Source organism: Diplotaxodon limnothrissa, linkage group LG19, assembly GCF_057381915.1.
Source record: "Diplotaxodon limnothrissa isolate DT_005_m linkage group LG19, D_limnothrissa_male_GT1.1, whole genome shotgun sequence".
NCBI classification, from domain to species: Eukaryota; Metazoa; Chordata; class Actinopteri; order Cichliformes; family Cichlidae; genus Diplotaxodon; species Diplotaxodon limnothrissa.
Window position 1 is genome coordinate 31,891,084 of NC_140614.1, and position 21,795 is coordinate 31,912,878.

The 21,795-nt window shown below is 41.6% G+C and overlaps 2 protein-coding genes across 2 annotated transcripts; both read left to right on the forward strand.

Moving 5' to 3' along the window:
* Positions 1-342: 342 nt before the first annotated feature.
* Positions 343-11,642, forward strand: lin52 (lin-52 DREAM MuvB core complex component). Its single transcript, XM_085342995.1, has 6 exons — positions 343-361; positions 2,400-2,474; positions 2,560-2,597; positions 2,697-2,763; positions 2,952-3,035; positions 11,422-11,642. Exons 1-6 carry the CDS (start codon positions 343-345, stop codon positions 11,475-11,477), a joined length of 339 nt encoding a protein of 112 aa, XP_085199121.1. The 3' UTR covers positions 11,478-11,642.
* A 4,382-nt stretch (positions 11,643-16,024) lies between these two features.
* On the forward strand, positions 16,025-20,844 carry vsx2 (visual system homeobox 2). Its single transcript, XM_085343001.1, has 5 exons — positions 16,025-16,442; positions 16,788-16,872; positions 17,359-17,482; positions 19,923-20,103; positions 20,465-20,844. Exons 1-5 carry the CDS (start codon positions 16,025-16,027, stop codon positions 20,842-20,844), a joined length of 1,188 nt encoding a protein of 395 aa, XP_085199127.1.
* The last annotated feature ends 951 nt before the right edge of the window (positions 20,845-21,795 follow it).

Here is a 21,795-nt window from a genome sequence, read left to right on the forward strand (position 1 = left end):
AAAAAGTAACACTGCAACAGCTTGATATTGGTCCCCTTGAAAATAATTACATATAATATAATACATTGCTTTGGTTGCAGGTGTATAAACATATTCCTGTGCTCCCAAAGTTATATTGTTAGTTTAAATGTAGGAACCGAAGTCACCCCGACCCAAATATAACCGTCAGTTACTTAATGTTCGTTGTATTTTTTTCTGACTTGAACTTAATGTTGGATATAACAATAAACCGGCGGGCCGCCTGGTGGCGTGTTTCTGAAGTACACCACATACACTCGTCAACTGTCAGAGCTGCTGCTGCCGCTGCCATTGGCTGTCGTTTATCACGTGATTATTGTGAAGATGGCGTCTCCAAATGGAGGTAAATTCTAATTCTTTACCCTGCGACGCTGTGTATAAAATGTAAAATTGAGATCTTTAAGCACATTAAACCGTTAAGAACTATAATCCTGTTTTATTTGAAGACCCACAGACGACAGAATACGCATGTTAGTGCCGTATTTTTGCTGTTTGGACATGTTTTTCCGTTGGCTAAAGCCCTCACTAGCCCCGGTGTTCGGTCCAGTAAATGGGGAAGAAGAGCGGGTAGCAAGCTTGAATTCTTTCGTGTAGTCTGACTCGCAGAGCTGAAGCTGTGCATCCTGCTAGCTAAAATATTAGCTGTTAGTTACTGCTGTACTACTAACAGGTTAAATCATCCCTCCTTAGACCAGTTTCATAACAAGTATAGTGTTTTTGTTTTGGTTGTATTGCTTCTTCTTTTTTTTCCCAACGTTTTTTTTTTCTGTGTTGTACATCTCGTTATTCTTATTACTGGAAGCTGTGTACTTGAAATTGATCATCTTGTATGTTTAACAGTAAAGCACCGTGTGTTTTACAGATGACTGTAGACACTCACTGTTGTACCTCTCTCGTGATTTCATCCATACAAATTGAGAGTAATTTGACCCAAAATTTAACATTGCAATCCATCCAATCTAGTCTTTGTGTAATTTGACATACTTTGACATTTTCCTCAGATGCACATTGCATTCTGTAAATATGCCAGGTTTGGGGGTAATAGCTCTTTGGGTTCCTTGATGTGCGAAATGCTATTTTATATTTTCAGTCCGTGTTATATTTGTCATTTCTTTGTAGATTCAACTGAAGAAATTAGAGAAAATTATGTTTTGCAATTGGCTGCTAGTAACAAAGTGCCTAATACCTCTTGAGTTTAGTGCTTTTGTATGCTTGAATGAATTCATAAATCAGTGTTAAGTGGTTTGACAAACAATCCTCTGAAAATGGTCAGCTATTAATCATAAGGTGGAAAATAAGGGGAAAAGTAACAAATGGCCAAAGAAAAACTACTAGCCAACACTGGTCAAATTTTCCTTCCACTGAGCCAGACCAGTGGAAGGAAAATGCAAAGAAATGATGGGTGGCTCAAGACTTTTGCACTGTACTGTACATGACATTAAACATGGAAGAAGATGCCCAAGGCTGTTAAAATAAGGTGTTATCACACAATTTGCCCAACAGATTGGCTCTGACCCAATTTTCTGCCTGTATTGTCACTACTGTGTGCAGGTCATGTTACTGCTGAGCAGATAATGGTGCACAGTCAATCAGTGTTTGTGAAAGTTTGTGAAATACATTGTTGGAAAGCTGGTAAACAGCCCAGCATTTTTCACTTTTTATATAATTGTGACATGCTGTAAGTATACATAGACAACTTAATTCTATGTTAATTCTTAAGGCTATTACATCCCTGTAATTTCACTGAAACACCATTCTTGCTAAACATAGATCCTTATCTGTTATTTTTTAATGGAGCGCCTTGTGATTTATCAGTCCAAAATAAGGTTTAGTGACTGTGAGTACCATAGAATCTGATATAGATGGGACCATTGTTATTCTATAATCAAAATAGAATTGTTTTTAATTATATGATAAAGGTGATTATTAAACACAGCTATGTATTGATTTTAGGAGACCCATGTTTTTCTGAACAAGTGAACCCGAATCATGCTGACAAAATTCCCTCCTCATAACAGAGACACTTAAACCCTGCTGGCTACAGTTTAACAAGTATCTAAAAACCACTTATTCAGGATTATTCAGTGTTGCAGGGAGAATGGACCCTATCACAACTGTCACTGGGTGAAAGATTTTTTTTTTTTATAAAGATGTTTTTACTCTGTAAAAATCCATCCATCTATTTAGTGCCTAGCTCGTCAGATGCCTGAGGTGGCTCCTTCTGATGCAGAGGAATATTAGCTCTAAGAAAACGCTGAAGCATCATTTTGCCACTTGCATCCACAATGTCATTCTTGTATTCGTCGCCCACAGTTCGTCCCTCGTGGTTACAGTAGGAACATAAATCTACTGGCTCTAATTTGTTTTCTTTGTCTTGATAGGTGATGATTTTGAGTCGTCATTGCTGAGTTTTGAGAAGTTGGATAGAGCGTCACCAGACTTGTGGCCAGAGCAGTGTAAGTTTATCTCCTGCTCCAATGTGACTGGTTACCGTAGCTTTTATTATGCATAAACTTTATTATTCTCTGATCTCTCATACAGTGCCTGGAGTCGCAGAATTTGCTGCATCTTGTAAAACTGTGAGTTAGATTTAATATGGCTGAGTTTGAGTTACACATTAGAAACATAAATAGGCTTGTCACACTTCATGATGTGTGATCTGTAACTCTTTATCACAGCCCATCTGCAATTCACCTCCAAAATGGATGTCAGATCTGGAGAGTGAGGATATTGAAATGTTGAAAGGTTGGTCCAAATAGCTAAAATTATGGGGTTTTTTCCAGACAGATTTTTCAATTTACTTGTTACAGTTGGTGTTAAACAGAAAGACTGGTGGACAGAAGCAGACTTAATATATAATCCTGTCAAAATGGTTAACATTTTGCTGAAGTTAGGTTAGCGCTTTTATTATGGGTCTTGTTATCCTTCTGTAGAGCTGGGTAGCCTGACCACAGCCAACCTGATGGAGAAGGTCAAAGGACTTCAGAATCTAGCATACCAACTGGGCTTAGAGGAGTGTAAGTACACAAACAGCACACACATGCCAGTGTACAGATAATCCAGCCTTTATACCTTTAAAATCACTGAGAGTGCGAAAAGGATGTGGTCACATGTTACCACTAGATGGTGCTCATAGGCCTCTCTTGGGTTTTGCTTCTCTGTCTGGAAGAAGTAACTTCCCAGCATCTTTAAGAATCATAACACTGAGAAATCCTAATAGATTTAAGTTCACGTGGGCCTGTATGCTTTTGTCCAAAGACAGAAAAAAAAATGAAAATGTAACTTCAACTCCCAAAGCTTGTGTCTAACAGCAAGCATGTTGACCTCAACGCCTTAAATACCGTATTTAGGGTAATATTGGTAAACTTGAATGGTAAGAAAGAAAAGTATGCCCAGAGGAGACAAATGCCTAAGCATTTGATGGATGCAAAATCTATTTTTAATCCATTCCCCCAGTGCCACCATTGTCATAATCCTTGTGGAGTGTGGATTAGAGAGATGTAGCTAAGTGCTCGTATTTCCCGAAGAGAAAAATCGGTTTTAATTTTTCCAGTTTAGAAGCATGCAAGTGGTGAAAAACTGTGATATACCCCTGTCATGGCAATACAACCTTAGCATTTTTTTATGTTTACAAATATACATGGAAAGTTTGCTAACTCAATTAAATTACCACCTAAGGGCAAAATGGTCAGATTTTGGCTCAATTACACTAGAAGTGCAGTACTTTGTAAGAGTCAATAAAGACAATCTGAGCCAAATAATGCAAAAAATAATATGGATAGGCTTTGATAAAAATTTGAAAGCAGCACATGTTCAACTGTCTAACAATGTGAGATTTTTAGATGGTTGAGTGATTTTAATGGCAAAGATTTGCTACAATGCTCTCATCTACAAATGTCTGTCGGTACATAAATATTAACAGGGTGCCTGTGCTTTAGTTGCATAAGCCATAACTTTAAAATCTATTTAGTTGAAAAATGTCTGATCTCCCAGCCTTTGCCTAAACCAGGAGAAGCATGTAATCTGGCTGGTATAAAGATGTTAGCTGTCATAGGTGCAGGACTGCAGGCTTTGCAATCATGTCATGTACCCCGGGATGACGGGACGCAATGACGGTTATTATTGGTGTCAGAGCAGCCCTGTAATCGGTGCCTGTTTAATGCTCTCTGGTTTAATTTTCTCCTTTTCCGGGCTGTCAGGGGAGGCCTTGTAAATCTCAGCTACTTTTTCATCATGTTTGTGCACTCTTCAGTACCCGTAAACATACTCCGCAGAGGCATGGCAGAGCGAGGGCAGAGGACAGGATTTACTGCCCTCCCCCCTTCAACATGTGGACCATTAAAGTTGGAGCTGGTTAATGGCAGAGCACAATCAAGTAGTGAAAACCCGCCCACCATACTGCAGTGAGAAAGGAGATTTGAACCAGAAATGTCCCTTTTCCTAGAATGCGCTTAAGCAGAATTAGTGTAGGTTTTTGCTTTTTCTAATATTTGTACATATGTATGTAACATGGATATGAGGGGGATAAGGACACAGCCTCCTCCCACAAGCAACCCTGTGATGCTGGCCCAGTTAGTCCCAGAGGGTTTGGCGCGTGCCTATTCCTCAGGCCCCATCTGTTACTCCGCCCCATGATGAATACCCCTGTCGTGGGCCACTGAGCGTGGGCATCAAGCCTGTGGTCTCTAGGGAAAGCTGAGGACTCTGATAAGTGCTGTTATTGGAGGTAATTGAAAGCTGAGTGTTCCTTTGGGATGCACTGAAGGGCCTCAGCTACTGACACGACTGGTAACACGGCTGCTGGAGCTGGTGGGATTTTGCACTCTCACACTTGTGGCCTCAACTGACTGCCATTTAACATGTCTTCCCTAGAATGTGTCATTAGTTGTTGTTATTGAAGATTCATATTACACAGAACAACAGAAAATTTGTTGTTGTTGTGGTTGTTGAGTGTTTTCATGAACTTATAACAGTGACATCAGATGTTTCTCAGCAGTGGTTACTATAATATATTCAGAACATGCACCCTTTTAAAGTTTTAAAGTTAACCCTAAATATATTTTCCTCCCTCAAAATTTTGCCAGGCGCTAGAACTAATCAAAATAATTTTGTCATCTCCACATTGTTATAAAAATTGTAAGGAAAAATATCACTTATAATTCGATTCCAAAAAAAGAAAAACGACACGACTCGTTGCCTTCTGGGTGTGCAATCATATGTCGTGGCTTCTGTTGCACCCTGCGTTACCTCTCTCCTGCCATGATGCCACCCAGCACATACCCCGGCCAACTCTGTTGCATCTTCTTGTGTGAAGGTGAGACTGAAGGTCACCCTGCTTTGACAGCTCCTAATGGGGCTTCATCCACCACCACCTCCTCCACACCCTTAGGATCAATCTCCGGCCTATTAGAAGCATGCCGCTGCTGAATATGATTGCATTCACTGGGCCCCACTAGTGCTAATGTGCCTCCATCAATCCATCAGGGCGGGCTGACCGCAGGGCGGGTGGTTATGAAGTACCTCAGATGACAACAGCTGAATGAGGAACAGAGGATACCTCCCCACCACCGCTACCACTCTTCCTCCTCCTCCTAACCTCTGCTAGTTCCCTGTGCTAGCCTTTTTACCTGTCCCCTGCTTTTCTTTGGTCTCATAGTTAGAATGAATGGCAGCGTTGTGGTGCATCTCATTCACAGTGGCACCTCATGTGTGCTGAAAGTAAAATAAGCATCTAGGATGGTTCAATTCTTACCTTCTTAATCATCTTAAGCACTTAGTACCTGTAGGCTTTCTGTTATTAGCTTTCTGAAATTGGCTCCCGCACAGGCATTGCTAAAATATGGATGGGTTTTATTTCATAACTAGCACTAATAATTATACACGTCATCATTCATCATCTTGAAAACTCTTAAGTAGTTCAACAGACATATTGCAAAAGGCTGACATGAGCATCTCCTTCCATGGTAAGCATGTTGCAGCTGTATCTGACAGAGCTTCGTCATATCTTATACAAGAATCAGTGTTGGGGCTGTGTGAGAGAGGCAGAGCTAACACACAAACACACATACTCACTGCTCCTCAGTGCTGCCTGCCTGCTGCTGCCTCCCTGAGCAGATCGGAAATGACACCTCATTTCCATAAAGGCATTAGGAATTCATTGGATTTTCTTTCCCAGCTAATCATAGTGCGGGTGTAAAACCTTTTAGGCTTTTTAATGAATGATTTTTGACTGATTGCCTATTAATAAGGACACCTCTTGAACAGGCATAGGCTGGGGCAGGGGTTGGGAGGTGCAGATGTGTTTGTTTTGGTGTGTGTGTGTGTGTGTGTGTGTGTGTGTGTGTGTGTGTGTGTGTGTGTGTGTGTGTGTGTGTGTGTGTGTGTCAGCCGGGCGAAAATGCATTGGAGGTGGAGGAGGAGGAGGGGTGGGCCTCTCTCGGTTGGGACATAAAGAGGAACCAGTGGCTCCCCTGGGAAATCACAGCTCGTGTCTGCATCTTAAATATCCCTGTGAAGTATCAATAAGTGGGTAATTGAATTTTGAACACAAACATGAGCGTCAGGTGTATGTGTAGCAAGGCGGGGGTGTTCAGCGGGTGCGTTGGATGAATATGTGTGCCTCCAAGTCCTTCCATGCTTGAGTGTTTGTGTGTGTCATTTCCTCTGTGTCTCCCTCATCCCTGGGGACAAGGGCAGTGAAAGTGGATGTTAAATCCATTAAATAAAGCTTACACCCCGTAATAGCTGAGCACCTCTCGGCGATGGTCATTGAGGGTCAGATAAGTCCTCTTAACGCTTAATGAAAGTGAATCGGGTCCGTCAGACTTGGGGTCTGCGACTTCAGTTAACCCAGGTGGTCATCGGTCCTGGCTTCTAACAGGCATCCGGGAGCTCACTGGGAGCATGTCATTTGGGTGGTGGTGGGGGGGGGGATTTGGGTTGGGCAAAGTGATGATTACTCTCATTTTATACACAGGGGATTGGTAGGAGGGGGGCTGTTACAATGGCACGCAGATCACTTGTTGTAAATGAGAGGAAAGTGAGATGTTACACCACTGCGTTTCCTCTGCATTTTCCTTTCGTCCACATGGGATTTGGCAAGTGAGGATGATTTACCAGTGTGGAGCAGAAAATTGCAGCAACATTTGGGTTGCAACAGTGCAGGCTCTGATACTTCAGAGGGCATATTTCCTGGCATACTTAGCCGCTTGCAGATATAGGTTAATCTCCATTGTTTCAGTGGACCAAATCAGAGCCAAAATCCACATCCAGAGGGTATGGGGCTGATAAGGTACAATTTCTTATTATTTTTTTTAAATTTGCAAATCAAGCCAAGGGGAATGTTTAATTTAGGTAAAATTGACATATATTGTATGTTGTGGCTGTGTTTGATAACCTACCATAACATATGATGATGGAATCTGTGGCCATTAGGGCTAAATGATAATTAGATGGTAACAAATCAACAGGACAAGGCGATGGCCTGCAGAATCCATGAGGTGCCATTTAGTATGGATGGTAGTCGTAACAAGATGCTGATTAACTTAGTGCAAAATTAGTGATTGACCTTTCCAATCAACTAAACAAATCTCTAAGTCTCCCTAATCAGTATTGATCTGATCTCTTCGGGTGTATGACAAAGCCTGTGTGTATGTGTTTGTGTGCGTTGGTCAGCAAGCTTTTGAGTGAGTCAGGTTTTCTGTAGTAATGCTCTTTTGTTTATTTTCCAAAAATGAACAGCTATTGGAGTCTCTTTTGATCAGTCATAGAAAATCTCGAAAAGACAGATCCAGCAAAATAAACATTGTAATTAAGATCAACCACTTATTGTTACATTTTATCTGAGATACATAATTTCGTCTGAGTGTGTTTACAGTATATGGCAATCTATGTGTGATTTTTGGGTTGTGAGGGTACCACTTTGGTCCGTCTATACTTTGTAAACATGGATGCTGGGCTCAAATCCAAAATGAGTTACAGGGAAAAGAGAACATGGATACGAAGTAGAAAACACTGGCTGTATCCCAATTCAGGGTCTGCAGCCTTAACGGCCCACAAGGGCCGCGTACTTAAAGACCGCTAAGGCCGGAAGTGCGAGGCTTGTGAAATGGGACGCTCTAGCCTCCGTTGCGCTGCCCAGGTTGCCTAGCAACCATGATACTAACAGCTGGAAACGTGTCATACAGCTGTGTTTGACAGAAATGAAGGACAAAATCTTTTGTTCATTTGTTTGTTCCTACATGAGCTTTGATCATTCTCTGTGAGATGAAGCTCAGCTATTGAACGGCGTATATTTTAAAGTAAAGGCTGTAAAACCAAGTTAGTACAAACGTCACTAACGTCACATAACTTTGCAGACATGTGGCCAACAGGAATGTTTTAATGTTCTTCGTTATTAAACATTTGCACATAAATAAGTGACATAATATTCAGTACTTACTTAAAGTTTAAAGTTTACTCTTCGGGCGCCCCTCATCCGCCGTTTTTTTCCGGCAAAATTATCCACACCCAGCGCCGCGCTATGCATTCTGGGATACGTTGGGTCACGAAGTCTACACCGCCACGTCCTTAAAATTCAGGGAAATGAAGGACGCATTTGAGGGCCGCATTTCGAGCAGCCCTTGAATTGGGACAGCCTTCGTCGCGTCGCTGTGACATAATCGGCCTTAAAATGCGGCCTTTAAGGCTGCAGACCCTGAATTGGGACACAGCCATTGACGTGCAAATGCAGTCTGAATGGGAGAAGACAAAGGCTGTCTTCAAAATTTTATTTATGTCTAGTCTACTCAGTCCTGCAATAAAAAGTGTGATTATTGTGCACTAACTAGATAACCACTGCAGACAGCTGTTAACATATATCTTCCCTTGCAATAGTTTTTGTCTTGTCTTTCCCCTCAACCCCCAACCAGTCATGGCATCTGGCTGCTCTGTCCTGAACCTTGTTCTGATGGAGGTCTCTTCCTGTTAAAAGGGAGTTCTTCCTTCTCACTGTCACCAAGTGCTCGCTTATATCTGATTGTTGGAGTTTACTCTCTAATATTGTAATGTCATTACGTTCAGGTCACTCTTGTTGTATGTTGGCGCTAAAAAATAAAATTGAATTGAACTGTGTGACTGAGAGATTTTGTACTTTACTTCAATATATCATCACTCCACAAATAGGCATAATTTTTATTATCCCTGTTGCATGAACAGCAGAATGCTGCACCACATTTAAGGCCATAGACTCTACTACGTTGCTGTTTTTTCTGTACATTGTAGCTGTCATATCTCTGAGCATTTATAAAAATTCTGTACATGAGTATATTACAGAAGCATGCTGGAGGCTGCAGCTGTAACAGTGAATGAGACATTCAGCAGGGCGCGTAATCTCAGGAGAGGCACTGCTATCTTTGATCTGTTTTACAGGTTGAGCTCGTCACGGGTTGGAGAAATTGATAATAAGAAGGAGAGAAGCATTTCATGTTAAAAATGCAAATATTAACTGCTGCCCTTTTACCGTTCCTTCTGATGCTGCTTCAAATAATAGTGACACCATCTTTCTGCCAGTTTAAGGGTCATCCCAGTGTAATTGCTTTCCCTTGCCTAATTTTGATGGCTTCACTTCAATCTAAAGAATCCTATGCGTGGCCAGAGGTCCGTTGATGACTCCGTTTAGGGTGATTTGAAGAGATGGAAAATTGGAAAATGAACCCATCCCATTCCAGTTAGCATCATCTTCAACCTAATGATGGACACCTCAAGGTGACATGGCCCCCACGCCCAGATGCACCATTATCATTCCACCCTGGGCAACTCATCTAAATTACTAACTGCCCTGGCTTTTTCATTAGCCACATTGGACAGAGGAGGCGGGGCCCCTCTGCACCAGCACACGCAGACACCAAACAGGCGTTATGAAGGTGGGCGACTTTGTGCTTAAAGCCCATTTAAAATAAGTGCTGTCTGCTGCTCTGTCATCATTTATTTGTCTGATGTACAACATTTGTAACAGTAAAGAAGGCGATCTAAGCTTTGTGCTTTTTAAAATCTGTAGTTGAAGCAGAGAGGCTGATCGTCTTCTTATCTCGAGTAGAGTAATTACTGTACCAAGAAGGTGCCTCTGTGGGGTTTATGATGATGCTGCAGGAAACTGTCTGTAGTCTCTATATTCACACTCGGGTTTGTCTTTGATAGAAAAGCCTCAGCAATGATTGGTCTCCCAGAGAAAGCCATTTTAACAAAGGATCTTCAGCAGGGACGATTATGTTTCAAGACTCGGTGCCAAGATGCTGGCAAAACCTTGTTCACTGAATCCCACTTGAATACATTTCTTTATCTGGTGCTATAGTGACAGTAAGCGACTGTGTTGGTAGGGTTGGTCTTTTATTAGTGTGTGGATGTGATAAAATTGCTGTTCATTATACACATTTCAAATTAAATAGCTTACACTCTGTTATAATGGAAAATCTAAACGGTATGAAGACTCATCTCCTGTAGATACAATATAGAAGGATCTATTATGCTCTTTTCCACCTCTTTTTTTTTAAATTTTCACATTTTATTCTATTTTCAGAGTTGAAAATAATCCTCCTTACTGGGCTCTTCTCTTCTTTCCTCAATTCTCCCCTTCTTTCTGATTGGCCGCCCCTTAATAACATAACATTTTAATAGCAAGTGAGGCTGCTGCACTCACTGTGTATTATGTTTAAATTTCTTCTCATCTGAAGCATCAGCTTCCACAGAGTTAAATTATAAGAAAAAAGGGAAGAAAACCAACAGATTTAAAACAGTTGTATCCAGAGTTTTAACTAAACTAGCAACTCATAGTTTTTTAGGACAGTGTGCATCTTGTCTGAATAATGTAATATTTCTTGGGGAGGATGACCTGTCACAGCCCCGTACATTTATCAATGGGACCTCTAGGCTGGCAACTACTAAGTTCATTGCGCAACCCTAACAATGAAGCCTTCACTCACTCAATTATTCATCTTAATACTTGAATGAGTATTATGTTTCTGTTAGTGTCTGTCACTATTCATAACCTGTAATCATTTTTGCTTCTTAAATCACATACACATTAATACTTTTATACATGCATAGGTCTAAGTACCTGTACCTCACTACAGCGAGCCAACAATTTTGTAATCACAAGACTCTTTGGTAGTTACGTCTCAATTTTATGTTGATTTTCATGTCCTGGATGAACAGATGTTTGTATAAATTGCCTCCCGATGTGACACTGGAGATATTAAATACATGCTGTGCATTACTAACAAGCTTTTCTGAAGTTGTTAGAGCTGTAACCAAGTGTTGCACAAGACTGATTTGTTTCTGATTTTAACAACTTACTAAGAAGACTGTTGAAAGGTCTCTGACACTGTGCTGTAGTTTATCTAAAATATGTGTTTTCTTGTTTTCCAGCCAGAGAAATGACCAGAGGAAAGTTCCTAAACATCTTGGAGAAGCCCAAGAAGTGATTTATCTTTTTGTTTGGATTTCACAGTGATTGCAGTCGTTGCATTCACCAGTACGCTATGAACATGTTCAGACATTCACAGTCAAGTCAAGGACTGCATTCTGATTAAATAGAGCAAAATGCTCACTAACATTGCTGATGTCTTCTCATCAGACTCCTCTGTACAACTGCTGTTCTCTAAATAATCTTTTTCTTTTTTTTTGAAAGTTGTTGCTTTTCTCTGGATTTCTCTCTGACTTGTAGATCTACCTTGATTAAATGTTCCCTAATTATTCATACTTTTGAACATGAAACTTTTTTTCAGTTTGTGAAATTATTTAATAAACTATTAAAATGAAAAGATCTTTGCTTTTTTTTTTTTTTTTTTAAGAATTTAAGTCTCCTGTGACTTGATTACGTTTGCAGCCAAAGGAGCCAACTGTAGTGATGCAAAAGTTTTTAGAGACTGTTCAACTTCTTTTAATTAGGGCAATAACTTCATGCCTCTGCCACTCCACAGAGTGCAGCACCTCTCTGCTGTGGACATGTAAGGAGCTCCGACGTGGGAGTACTTTCTCGGCTATCGGGGCATGTTTTCTTTTTAATGAGCATTGGAAGCAGGGTCTCCTACACAAAACATTGAGTAAAAATAATATTGCTCATTGTCATCGCCGTTAATAAGAGTTGACATAATTACTAGGACCATTTCTTTTCTAATTAGCACACTTCAACGTTGTCGGAGCTAGCGGTCGGGCAAAAAGAGAATCAGACAGGCATGCCGAATGGGAAACAAAAAGAAGTCCATCCGCCGTAATTAGGTAAGACAATGCCTCGGACTGTTCTCGGCTGGAGATGTCGCAGGGGCTCTGGCCGCTCACTCCCAACAAGTTACACTTCTCCCCAGGCCGGTAATAAGCCCCCAGTCGTCTTTCCGATTCACACGGACAGAGGCCGCCATTGCCTCACTGGCGTCACCCCTCGTGACCTACACGGACCCTGGCTCACCCCTCCGAAAATATGTATTCATGCAGCACTTTGGCTTTGTCCGTGTTTCTTACTGAAGTGTCCTGGGACGCGCAGTCTGGCGAGCCGCTGACGCAAAGCGTGGACAGAAAAGAAGCCCAGCCCGTCTTTATTTATGGCCTCAAGAAGCTGAAGGCCTGTGCACGCTTCTTAAGCTGGAGTTTGTCATTCGGGTGCTGAGAAACATTAGAAATAAAACCAGGGATCAAACTGAAGAATTATTTTTTAGATCTGATCCCACCAAGTGTCACCAATGACTTGTGACGCGGTGGCTTTATGAAGTTAAAACATTTACTGATAATTTGTAGATATTTTAAAGCCACAAAAAATAAACTGAGTGTTTCCAGTTTTATCGTCTCTATTCTCTTTTCGGAAGGCCTTCGTTTATTAATGCATTCAATAACTTTAAAGCGCATTACACTTCCTAGTTTGCTAAAAGGTGAAGTCCCTCTAGATATAAATATTAAAAACTACTTTCATATTATCTGTGAAAGCCCCCACACAAAAACGTGTAATAATGTTATATCAAAACAGGACAAGTTAATAGTTTGTGAGGGGATTGGTTGAAATCATGCAAATTCTATTCATATTAAAGTGCAGAAGCTTAGATTATGCATTCTTTTATTTATGCTCTACAGAGTGCATTTGACGATGTTGTGATTCTAATCGTAGGCTGTTGCAGAACTTATACACATTATAAAAAAGTGCATTATTTTAAAGTCAGTGTGTCTGCATTTCCCGCATTTATGCATTCAGTGCAACAACTGTGCCCATTTGAAGTGCCCCTGCCGTCTGTGGGACTGGCTGAATGTAGACACCTGTTGATGCTGACTGGCGAACATTGATCAGTCTGCTGAGCGCTGACGTGTTAAACGAGCTGACATCCTCAATATGGTGTACGCACTGTGGCTTCCTGTCACCCGTATAGCCTCAGTCCAGCCAAGCAGTCTCTTCGAGAAACGGGTCAGTCCCCGCAGAGCTGGTCATCCATATGGAGGGAGAAAAAAAAGAGAAACACTCCATCCATCCGCAGTGCGTTGCCCTGACCTCACGTAGCCTCTGTGCCCCGACAAACGTCAATCCGATGTGCCCCGAGTCCTTAAATTAGCTGTCAATTAGTGCAAATTAATCAACTCCTCGCCTAATTAAGCAATGCCGACGGGCAGCTACCAAACATGCCATTGTGGAGGAGCCATGAGAAAGCTGCGGGGCTTGCAAACTCTTTCAGTATACCGGGGGAGGAGGAGAGGGGAGGAGGGCATCGCATAACATCATGCCCTGGAAGTGCTTTGGGAAAGCAGAGGCTTTTGGCTGAGCTTTAGTAGTCCCCCCCCCCCCCCCCCCCTCCCTGACTCGGCGCTACATGTGCGCTGTCATCAAGTTGCCTGCACCTTGTTTCAACACCGAGGATTCAAACTGATTGAGCATAAGACGTTTCTGTTTTGTTTTTTGAACAGTTTGACAACAGTCAGATTGGACACCTCAAAAGAAAGCCACAGGCAGTCCATGTGACTTATCCGTTCACCAGTGTGTGTGTGTGTGTGTGTGTGTGTGTGTGTGTGTGTGTGTGTGTGTGTGTGACCTTCCCGTAAATACGCTGCATTGGCCTTTTTATTTTTAACATTTTAAATCTCACAGCTGTTTTAGCAGAGCCTCACCTTCTGCAGGCCACTCCTCTCTGAAAGCTGCTTTCATTTCCAAATGTTTGAGGACACGCAGCACGGAAGCACGAAGAGCGGGGGGAAGAAAAGAAATGATGTAGGGTGTGTGTGTATGTGCGTTCTCGGAGGGGGGGTAAATAAACAAACTGAAAAAAACAAACAAATCCAACAGCTGTTTTCTTTTTAATCTACATGCGTTAGATCCTGCAGGTCTTTGATGGGCAACCTAATCTACACGAATGACTGAACTAAATCTTCCCTTAATCTCGAGCCTTATTAGTCATCCTCTCTTCTGCATGTAAATCCGCACGGACCAGTTTTCAGAGGAGATGGACTAATAAAAGTAAACACAAAGGAGGAACCATCCTACTACCGACAAAATCATGAGAAGAGAAGAAAAAAACGTATAGATTGCAACAGGAGTGATGATTGAGTGAGAGGGAGGGAACTAAGTTCCCTGTAGTTGCCATGTCCCTGTGACTCGCACTCTTCCTTGTTAATAAATGACTCGATCCCAGCGGGCCGATGTGCCATTAGCATATCCTAATAACATTGACTTCGTCATTAATAGAATTTCCACCAAATAGGGCCTAATTAGTTTCAACTGGCCAACCACTGATTGCAATAAATATTTTTTTCTCCTTCTTAATAGTCAAATTTTAAAGTCTTGATCAGCTGAGGCTCTGAGCTCCACCAGACTCTTCTTTCCATAACGGAGACCCACGCTTTCACCACCCACATGACTCATTCCCACAGGTTTTAATTAGAATGATATACCTGTGACGATGCTGATTTTACCACACAGATTGCTTTTTTGCATAATACTGGCACGTTTACCTCAGTAAAGAAAGTAAATGAAAAACATTTGCATCATCTCTGCACACAGCGGGCAAATCCCTGTCCTCTGTGCTTTCCAAATAAATGTATCATAAGTATTTTTTTTAAAAGAAAACTGTTAAATTATCCTTATAAGATTTTTTATTTTTAACATTTTGGTCCGCATCTTTAATAATAATAATAAAGATAAAGGTCATTAAAACCGTAACGCAAAGAAACATTTTTTCTTTTGTTGTGTTATTGCAATAAAATGAATGAAATTATTATGTTATAATTTATTATTATTATAATTTATTATTATTATTATTATTATTATTATTATTATTATTATTATTATTATAAAACAAAAAAACATGCTGTGGGAGTTTCTTGTTAGTTTTGTATTATTTTGTGTGTTCGTTGCTCATATTCTGTTTAATTTCCCACATCCTCCAAGAAAAATCCCCCTGTGGTTTATAATCTGTGTAGTCTGCTGCTGCTGTGGGATTAACGCTGTGCAGGACCGTGCAGCGCAGACTGTGTCCATGTCGTCCAGCTGTCGTTTTTGGGAGGGCCTTTGATTTGCGTGTGATGAGTTTCCCACAGCATCTGGAGATCAATTATCCACTCCTATGAGCCAGTGGTTGGGCAGAGAGAACTGGCTTTGTGTGTGTGTGTGTGTGTGTGTGTGTGTGTGTGTGTGTGTGTGTGTGTGTGTGTGTGTGTGTGTGTTCCATCGCTCATTGTTCGTATTTCTTCCAACAGATTGCAAACTTAAAGATCGCTTGTTCCTCTTTACCACGGATCTAGTCTTCATTTATCCACGCAGTCCTCAGGAAAACACAGATATCCATTCGGGAGGGCGTATAATGCATCCATGATCCACAGGAATCCCGAATCCTTGCAGCTGATTGGCTGCTGGTTCTGCCTCTTGTTGGGATGGACCTGTTGGATAAAAGGACCATTTTCTAAAGGGCTCTTGTGTGTTACGCAGAGGATCATGCACTGGGGACCGTCCTGTTAGACGCCGTGATAAGAAACAGGCCTTTCAAGGAACATCGGAGACACTATGACGGGGAAACAGGGCTCCGTGTTGTCGGAAAGTTTAAATCTATCGGAGAAAACCTCTCTGGGTGTTAATGGAGGGAGTAACAGCCACCAGCCGAAGAGCGGCGCGACCAATCCACCGCCCAGGTGCACCGGCTTCGGCATCCAAGAGATACTGGGTCTGAATAAGGAGCCATCCGCAGCCCCGAGGAGCCCACTGGCCTCGCTGCCGGCCGGGGCGCACCTTATCGCCGCCAGGTCCATGCTGGGCCCCGCCGGCGTGGGTGTCGGGATGGGATTAATCGGCCCTGGTGGGATTCCATCGTTTTACAGCCAGCCAGCGTTTTTGGAGACTGTGCTGTCTGACGGGCAAGATGTTCACCTGCAGCCCCACAGCAGGTCCGTGGGCCCGCTGGACACCAGCCAGTCTGCCAGCTCAGGTGATCTGCAGTCACTTTCTAATGATTCATAGCCGTGAAATTATTACAGCAGTTATATTATTATCGCATTTCCACTCACTGTGTTACTGTGGATTAAGACAGATTCCAGATTTCTTCCATTTCCTCCTCCTCCTCCTCCTCCTCCTCCTCATCATCATTATTATTATTATTATTATTATTATTATTATTAATAATAATAATAATAATAATAGTAATAGTAGTATTAGTATCGTGTTTGAACTGGAATGTTTTAGGCTGTGACAGGTTTATTTAAACCTGTGCTGTGTCGTTGCAAACATTTGCTCTGATCTTTTAATTTCATTTAACATTACGTCTTCTTCTCAGACTCTGAAGATTTGTCTTCTAATGAACGAAAACTCTCCAAGTCGTCAGTAAGTCAGAGCAAGAAAAGGAAGAAAAGACGCCACCGGTTAGTGCTGATTTCTGGATTTCAGGGGGAAAAATGATGAAAATGTTAAATTTCATGTTAATACAACATCCCTTTGTTCAACTTAATAAAATAAAATAAAATGCACAGTGGCTGTTATTCTTACATTTTTAATTTCTAATTTTTGGTCTTACTCTTTCTTTGGCACTCACAACTGTGCACATAAGGATTTACTGCACGTGAGCTTTTATTTTCTCAAATTATTGCCATCTAGGCAAATTGAAAAAAAAATTATCTGAAAAACAGGGTAATGTTATGATTAGTTTTTATTTAAGTTATTAAAACTGGCACTTAAAGCTGAACGCCTTTTTAGCTTTTCTCCAGTGCAAATTGTGTGTGTTAAAACATGCACATGTATTCATTAGTTTGTCAGAAAGAAAAAAATCGGGTTTTTGCGTGTGCGTGTGTTTTTTGTTTTCAAAGCACATTAATATATATTTCTCGCCTGTATTTAACCTGTTTCCACAGGACCATATTCACCTCGTATCAGCTGGAGGAGCTAGAAAAGGCATTTAATGAAGCGCACTACCCGGATGTTTATGCCCGAGAGATGCTGGCCATGAAAACAGAGCTACCCGAAGACAGGATACAGGTATAAAAACCCCTGATAATTATAATAAGAAATTATAAAAAAATTATGAATATTTATTGAATTAGAAAAAAAGACCATGGAGCTTTTCCAATTTTTCTTTTTTTTTTTTGCTGTTCAAAGAATTTTATTTTATTTTATATGAAGTATAAAGTTGTTCGGTTATTTCAATCTACTTTTGCCCAGTTGTGCCTGTAAAAATGCGACGTTTCATATTATTCATTTAAAATATAAAGGAATGCTTCATTTGAAGCATAGTTTTATTTGTACATATTTTTTTTTCGTACAGCTGCTTTGCATACGAACAACAGGCTAATCAAAGCAACAGCAGAGTGAAAGTATCTCATAGTGTTTCACATTCATTTCGTTGTATTCAAAGGATTCGATCTAATTTTACATTTTTAAACAGCGCATCTGGGCTTTGTGGGCCATTCTGAAAAAATAAGCAACAGTCTCTTTAAAACCGGGTTCATTCTGAACTCATCTGCCGTAATGATTTGTGTGAATATTCTAATCGCTCTCCTCATGAATATGCACCTGTTCGGGCGAATGCGCTTCGCTCATCCTTCACCTTTCCATCAGTGCTAATAACCCGCTGTAATATTTGAGTGGAGGCCGCCAGCTGCCCCTGATGCTGCTCTGATGTTAAAGGGACGATGGTCTAAGTGAGCCCCAGCAAATCGATCAGCGATGGGGCCCCCCTTCCTCCTCCCCTTCCTCCTCTTCCTCCTCCTCCCGTCTGAACAAAGACTGCTCTCCTCCAGCATCCTCGCCAGGACAGATAATCTCTCATCAGGCGCAGTTGGATGTGAAACAATTTGTTCTCAGAGAAGGAGCCGCTAACGACCTAATCAAGCTATCAAGGCGGAAGAAGATTGCAGTGTGACCTGGACCATCCATCTGCCGGGGTGCCTTTTAATCTCGTTCTCATTACCGGGCTGCAACAGTAGGGCCTGGAATAAATAATAAAAGGAAATAAATAAATAACCCTGCTCCCATCCTAAATAAAATTAACACCCAATTTTCTCATTGAGTGTAATTAGTTAAATCAGACGAGCTCGGGAGGCTGGCTGCTGCTGCTGCTTGGAGAGAGACGCAGGGAGTTCAAATGAAATAACTACATTGAATTTATTAGCATGGGTCAATAGCGCTGATCCCACGAGTCCCGGTAGTTTAATTTCCCGTGATATTTGCCCGCCTGCCCACCATCGATTGGGCCTGAAATTAACTTATTTTTCAATCAGCCTCGGCGTGCCCCTGGGTCGCTCCTCCTCGCGGCTTACACACTGGCTTCTTTTTAAGGGGCACATAAGCAATTTCTCATTAAAAAAAGTATCTTGTATGAAATAAGGGTTATCCATCAGAATTACCAGAAGAAAAAAATCTAATAAAAAAGCTTGAAAACGATTTGATCGCTTTCGATTTAAAATCTGTCCTCGCTCGAGTCTTCTTTCTGCCCTCCCACCTTCCTCCTCTCTCAGAGCCAGAGGTGCCTAAGCTGAGTGCTTAACAATCCTGTGTTGTGCTATACAATCAATTTGGCCTCTCTCTTTCTCTCAGCGCACACACAGACACTCCGGGCTTTAAGCAGTTTGCTGGCTGTAGCCAAGTGAAGTGTCTTGTTGTGTCACACCATCTATAATGCCACCAGGTAGTTTGCGATAAGCAGTGACAGGAGGCAGAGATCTGTTACACCTGGAGCCTGCAGGCTATGGGAAATCAATGGACTCAAGCAAAACAGGACTTAAGTTGTTATCTTAAGTCCCTTTGAATCGCACTGGATTCCTAAATGGATCATCTTTAAAATAGCTAAGACTAGGCTTAACATTTCTAAAAGGGTGCTTTTAGAAAAGCCTAAAATGGCAGTAAGTGGATGGAATGGATTAATTAGTTACATTTTAGGAGGGTTTGATGATCCCTTCTGGAAACGTTTGAATTAGAATTTCTTTGTCATCGTTAAGCGTTTATTATTGGACTAACAGCACGTTTTGGCTGGATAAACACAACTCAAACCGATTTTTTCCTCAATATTTGCTCTCATCGGTGGCTTAGAAGATATGCAGACGATCCATCAAAAAAGCCCAAACCTGTTTAGGATACAAATTGTTGCATCTTGCACATAATGCAGCAGATTCAATAAGATTGCCATTGTGAAACAGTCTGCCACGGTGAAACTCCTCTGATTTCCTCTTCTTGTGGTTCCCAAATTACTGAAAACTCATTCCCAATATCCTCTGTAACAGTAATCAAAAGCCCCAACACTATTCAAGTCCATCTCGGCTGTTTCCAAAAACTATTCATTCAAAATTAAAAGGTTATTTGAATGAATCAAATTGAATCTCTTGCACGTATTTTGGCCTCTGCTGCAGTGACCTGAAATCTGATGAATATGATGACTTAAGCGATATAGCTAAAAACTGGGGAACTTCTTCCTGTGTTACAGGTGTGGTTTCAGAACCGGAGGGCCAAGTGGAGGAAGAGGGAGAAATGCTGGGGTCGCAGCACAGTGATGGCTGAATATGGACTGTATGGAGCCATGGTGAGGCATTCAATCCCTCTGCCAGAGTCCATCCTCAAGTCTGCAAAGGATGGTATCATGGAGTCCTGCGCCCCCTGGCTGCTTGGTGAGGCTTTTGTTTTACTTTTACTGATTTTTCCGCTTTTGTTTTTCTAATTCATCCATTTTTGTAGATGTAAAGCACATCTTAGCTGCACAGTTCAGTCAGTTAGTGATGACTGAGTAATCATAATTTTAAATAATCAGAGGTTGCACTTCATTGAGTTAACAAGCTGAGATTAATGCGTTTATTCTGACTTTCCACAAGTTCCCTTTCCCCCCTAAGCATGACCTTTTAAAACTAATATATTTCCTAAATTGAAATCAGCATGCAAAATATTTTTCATCCAGTACCCTGGTCATGCATTGCCACTGTCCATTTAAACATTATTTTCTAAACCGCAACTGTTTTTGCTTGCTATTTTCAGTCCAGGATGGCTTACCAATCAACAGACGCTATTCTAAATCTGAATACCCGCAACTCTTTGCAGGGATGCACAAAAAGTCCGTGGAGGCTGGAGCACCCCCGCCGTCAGGAAAGGACGATGCACCCCAGCAGCCGAGCTCTCAGAGGGCAGAAGACGCCGAGGCGGAGGAGAAGAGGTCAGAAGGCAAGTCCGTCATTTCTAAAGAGGAACTGAGAGAGAACAGCATTGCCGCGCTCAGGGCCAAGGCACAGGAGCACAGTGCCAAAGTGCTGGGAACAGTTTCTCATGACAGACAGTTGGAGGGCAAACCGGAGAGACAGGAAGCCGAGGAGAAGGCCAGCGACCCCCTGAGTTCACCAGAGGAGCAAAAAAGTCCATAGAGACTGTCAAATTCGCTGAGGACTCTTGTTTTCACGAGTGAACCCAGTGGTCTGGCTGCTTTAAGCATGGACCTACCTGGTATGACTCACTGTCCTGCAGATGGTCTGCATCTGGACTCCTTTAAGGAGAAAACTCATCTGGTTTGCTGCTGCACACAAGATGCAAATGCACTTTCCCCCCCTCCCTGATTCACTTCAAAACATACAGCTGTTGCTTGATCATCATATAGAAAGGTTGAAAAGAGCAAGAGTGAGAAATATCCCTGTATATAGATCCCGCAATTATATAGAGACAGCCAGATGAGCAGAATTTCATCCAGTGCAACATGAAGTACTTGCAACGAGCAGTCAGTGTGTCAAAGTCTGCATTTCATTTTAACCTTTGCTTGTACAGTTACTAAGTGCTGGCGTTTTAGATAAGAGGCGCCCCACCGACAGAACTCTTTCAAGAGAAAGAAAGTAAATGTTGTCCTATATCGTGCTGTAAATAATTGATATATTAATCGCTCCCACTAAAGACACAAATTTGAAATATGTTTTCATGTAGTCTTAAAAATGTTTGTGTTTTCATTTCAAAATATGTATCACTCAAAATACAAAGCATAAAATAGAAATCACTGTTTATTAAATGCGGGTTTTGGTGTCAGTTCTTTTGCTTTAAATGATTTGATTACCACCCTGTTGCTCTAACTATTGAATGGCATTGAAGACCCCCTCCTTGCTGGAGTAGCTACTTGCTGTCACTTGCTGCTCTGCTGGCTGGGCTCATTAGGAGACCGCCCCTGGCTACATGCTTGGGTTAGCCCCCCATAATCCGTCGCAGTTGAGAGCCTTCAATTTCAGATTAAACTAGGGGAACCAGAGCTTTTGGGACAGGAGAAGAGAGTGAAGCAGGATGACCTTAGCCTGATTTCAAATCACTTCAATAGATGCTGTTAGCATCCAACACTC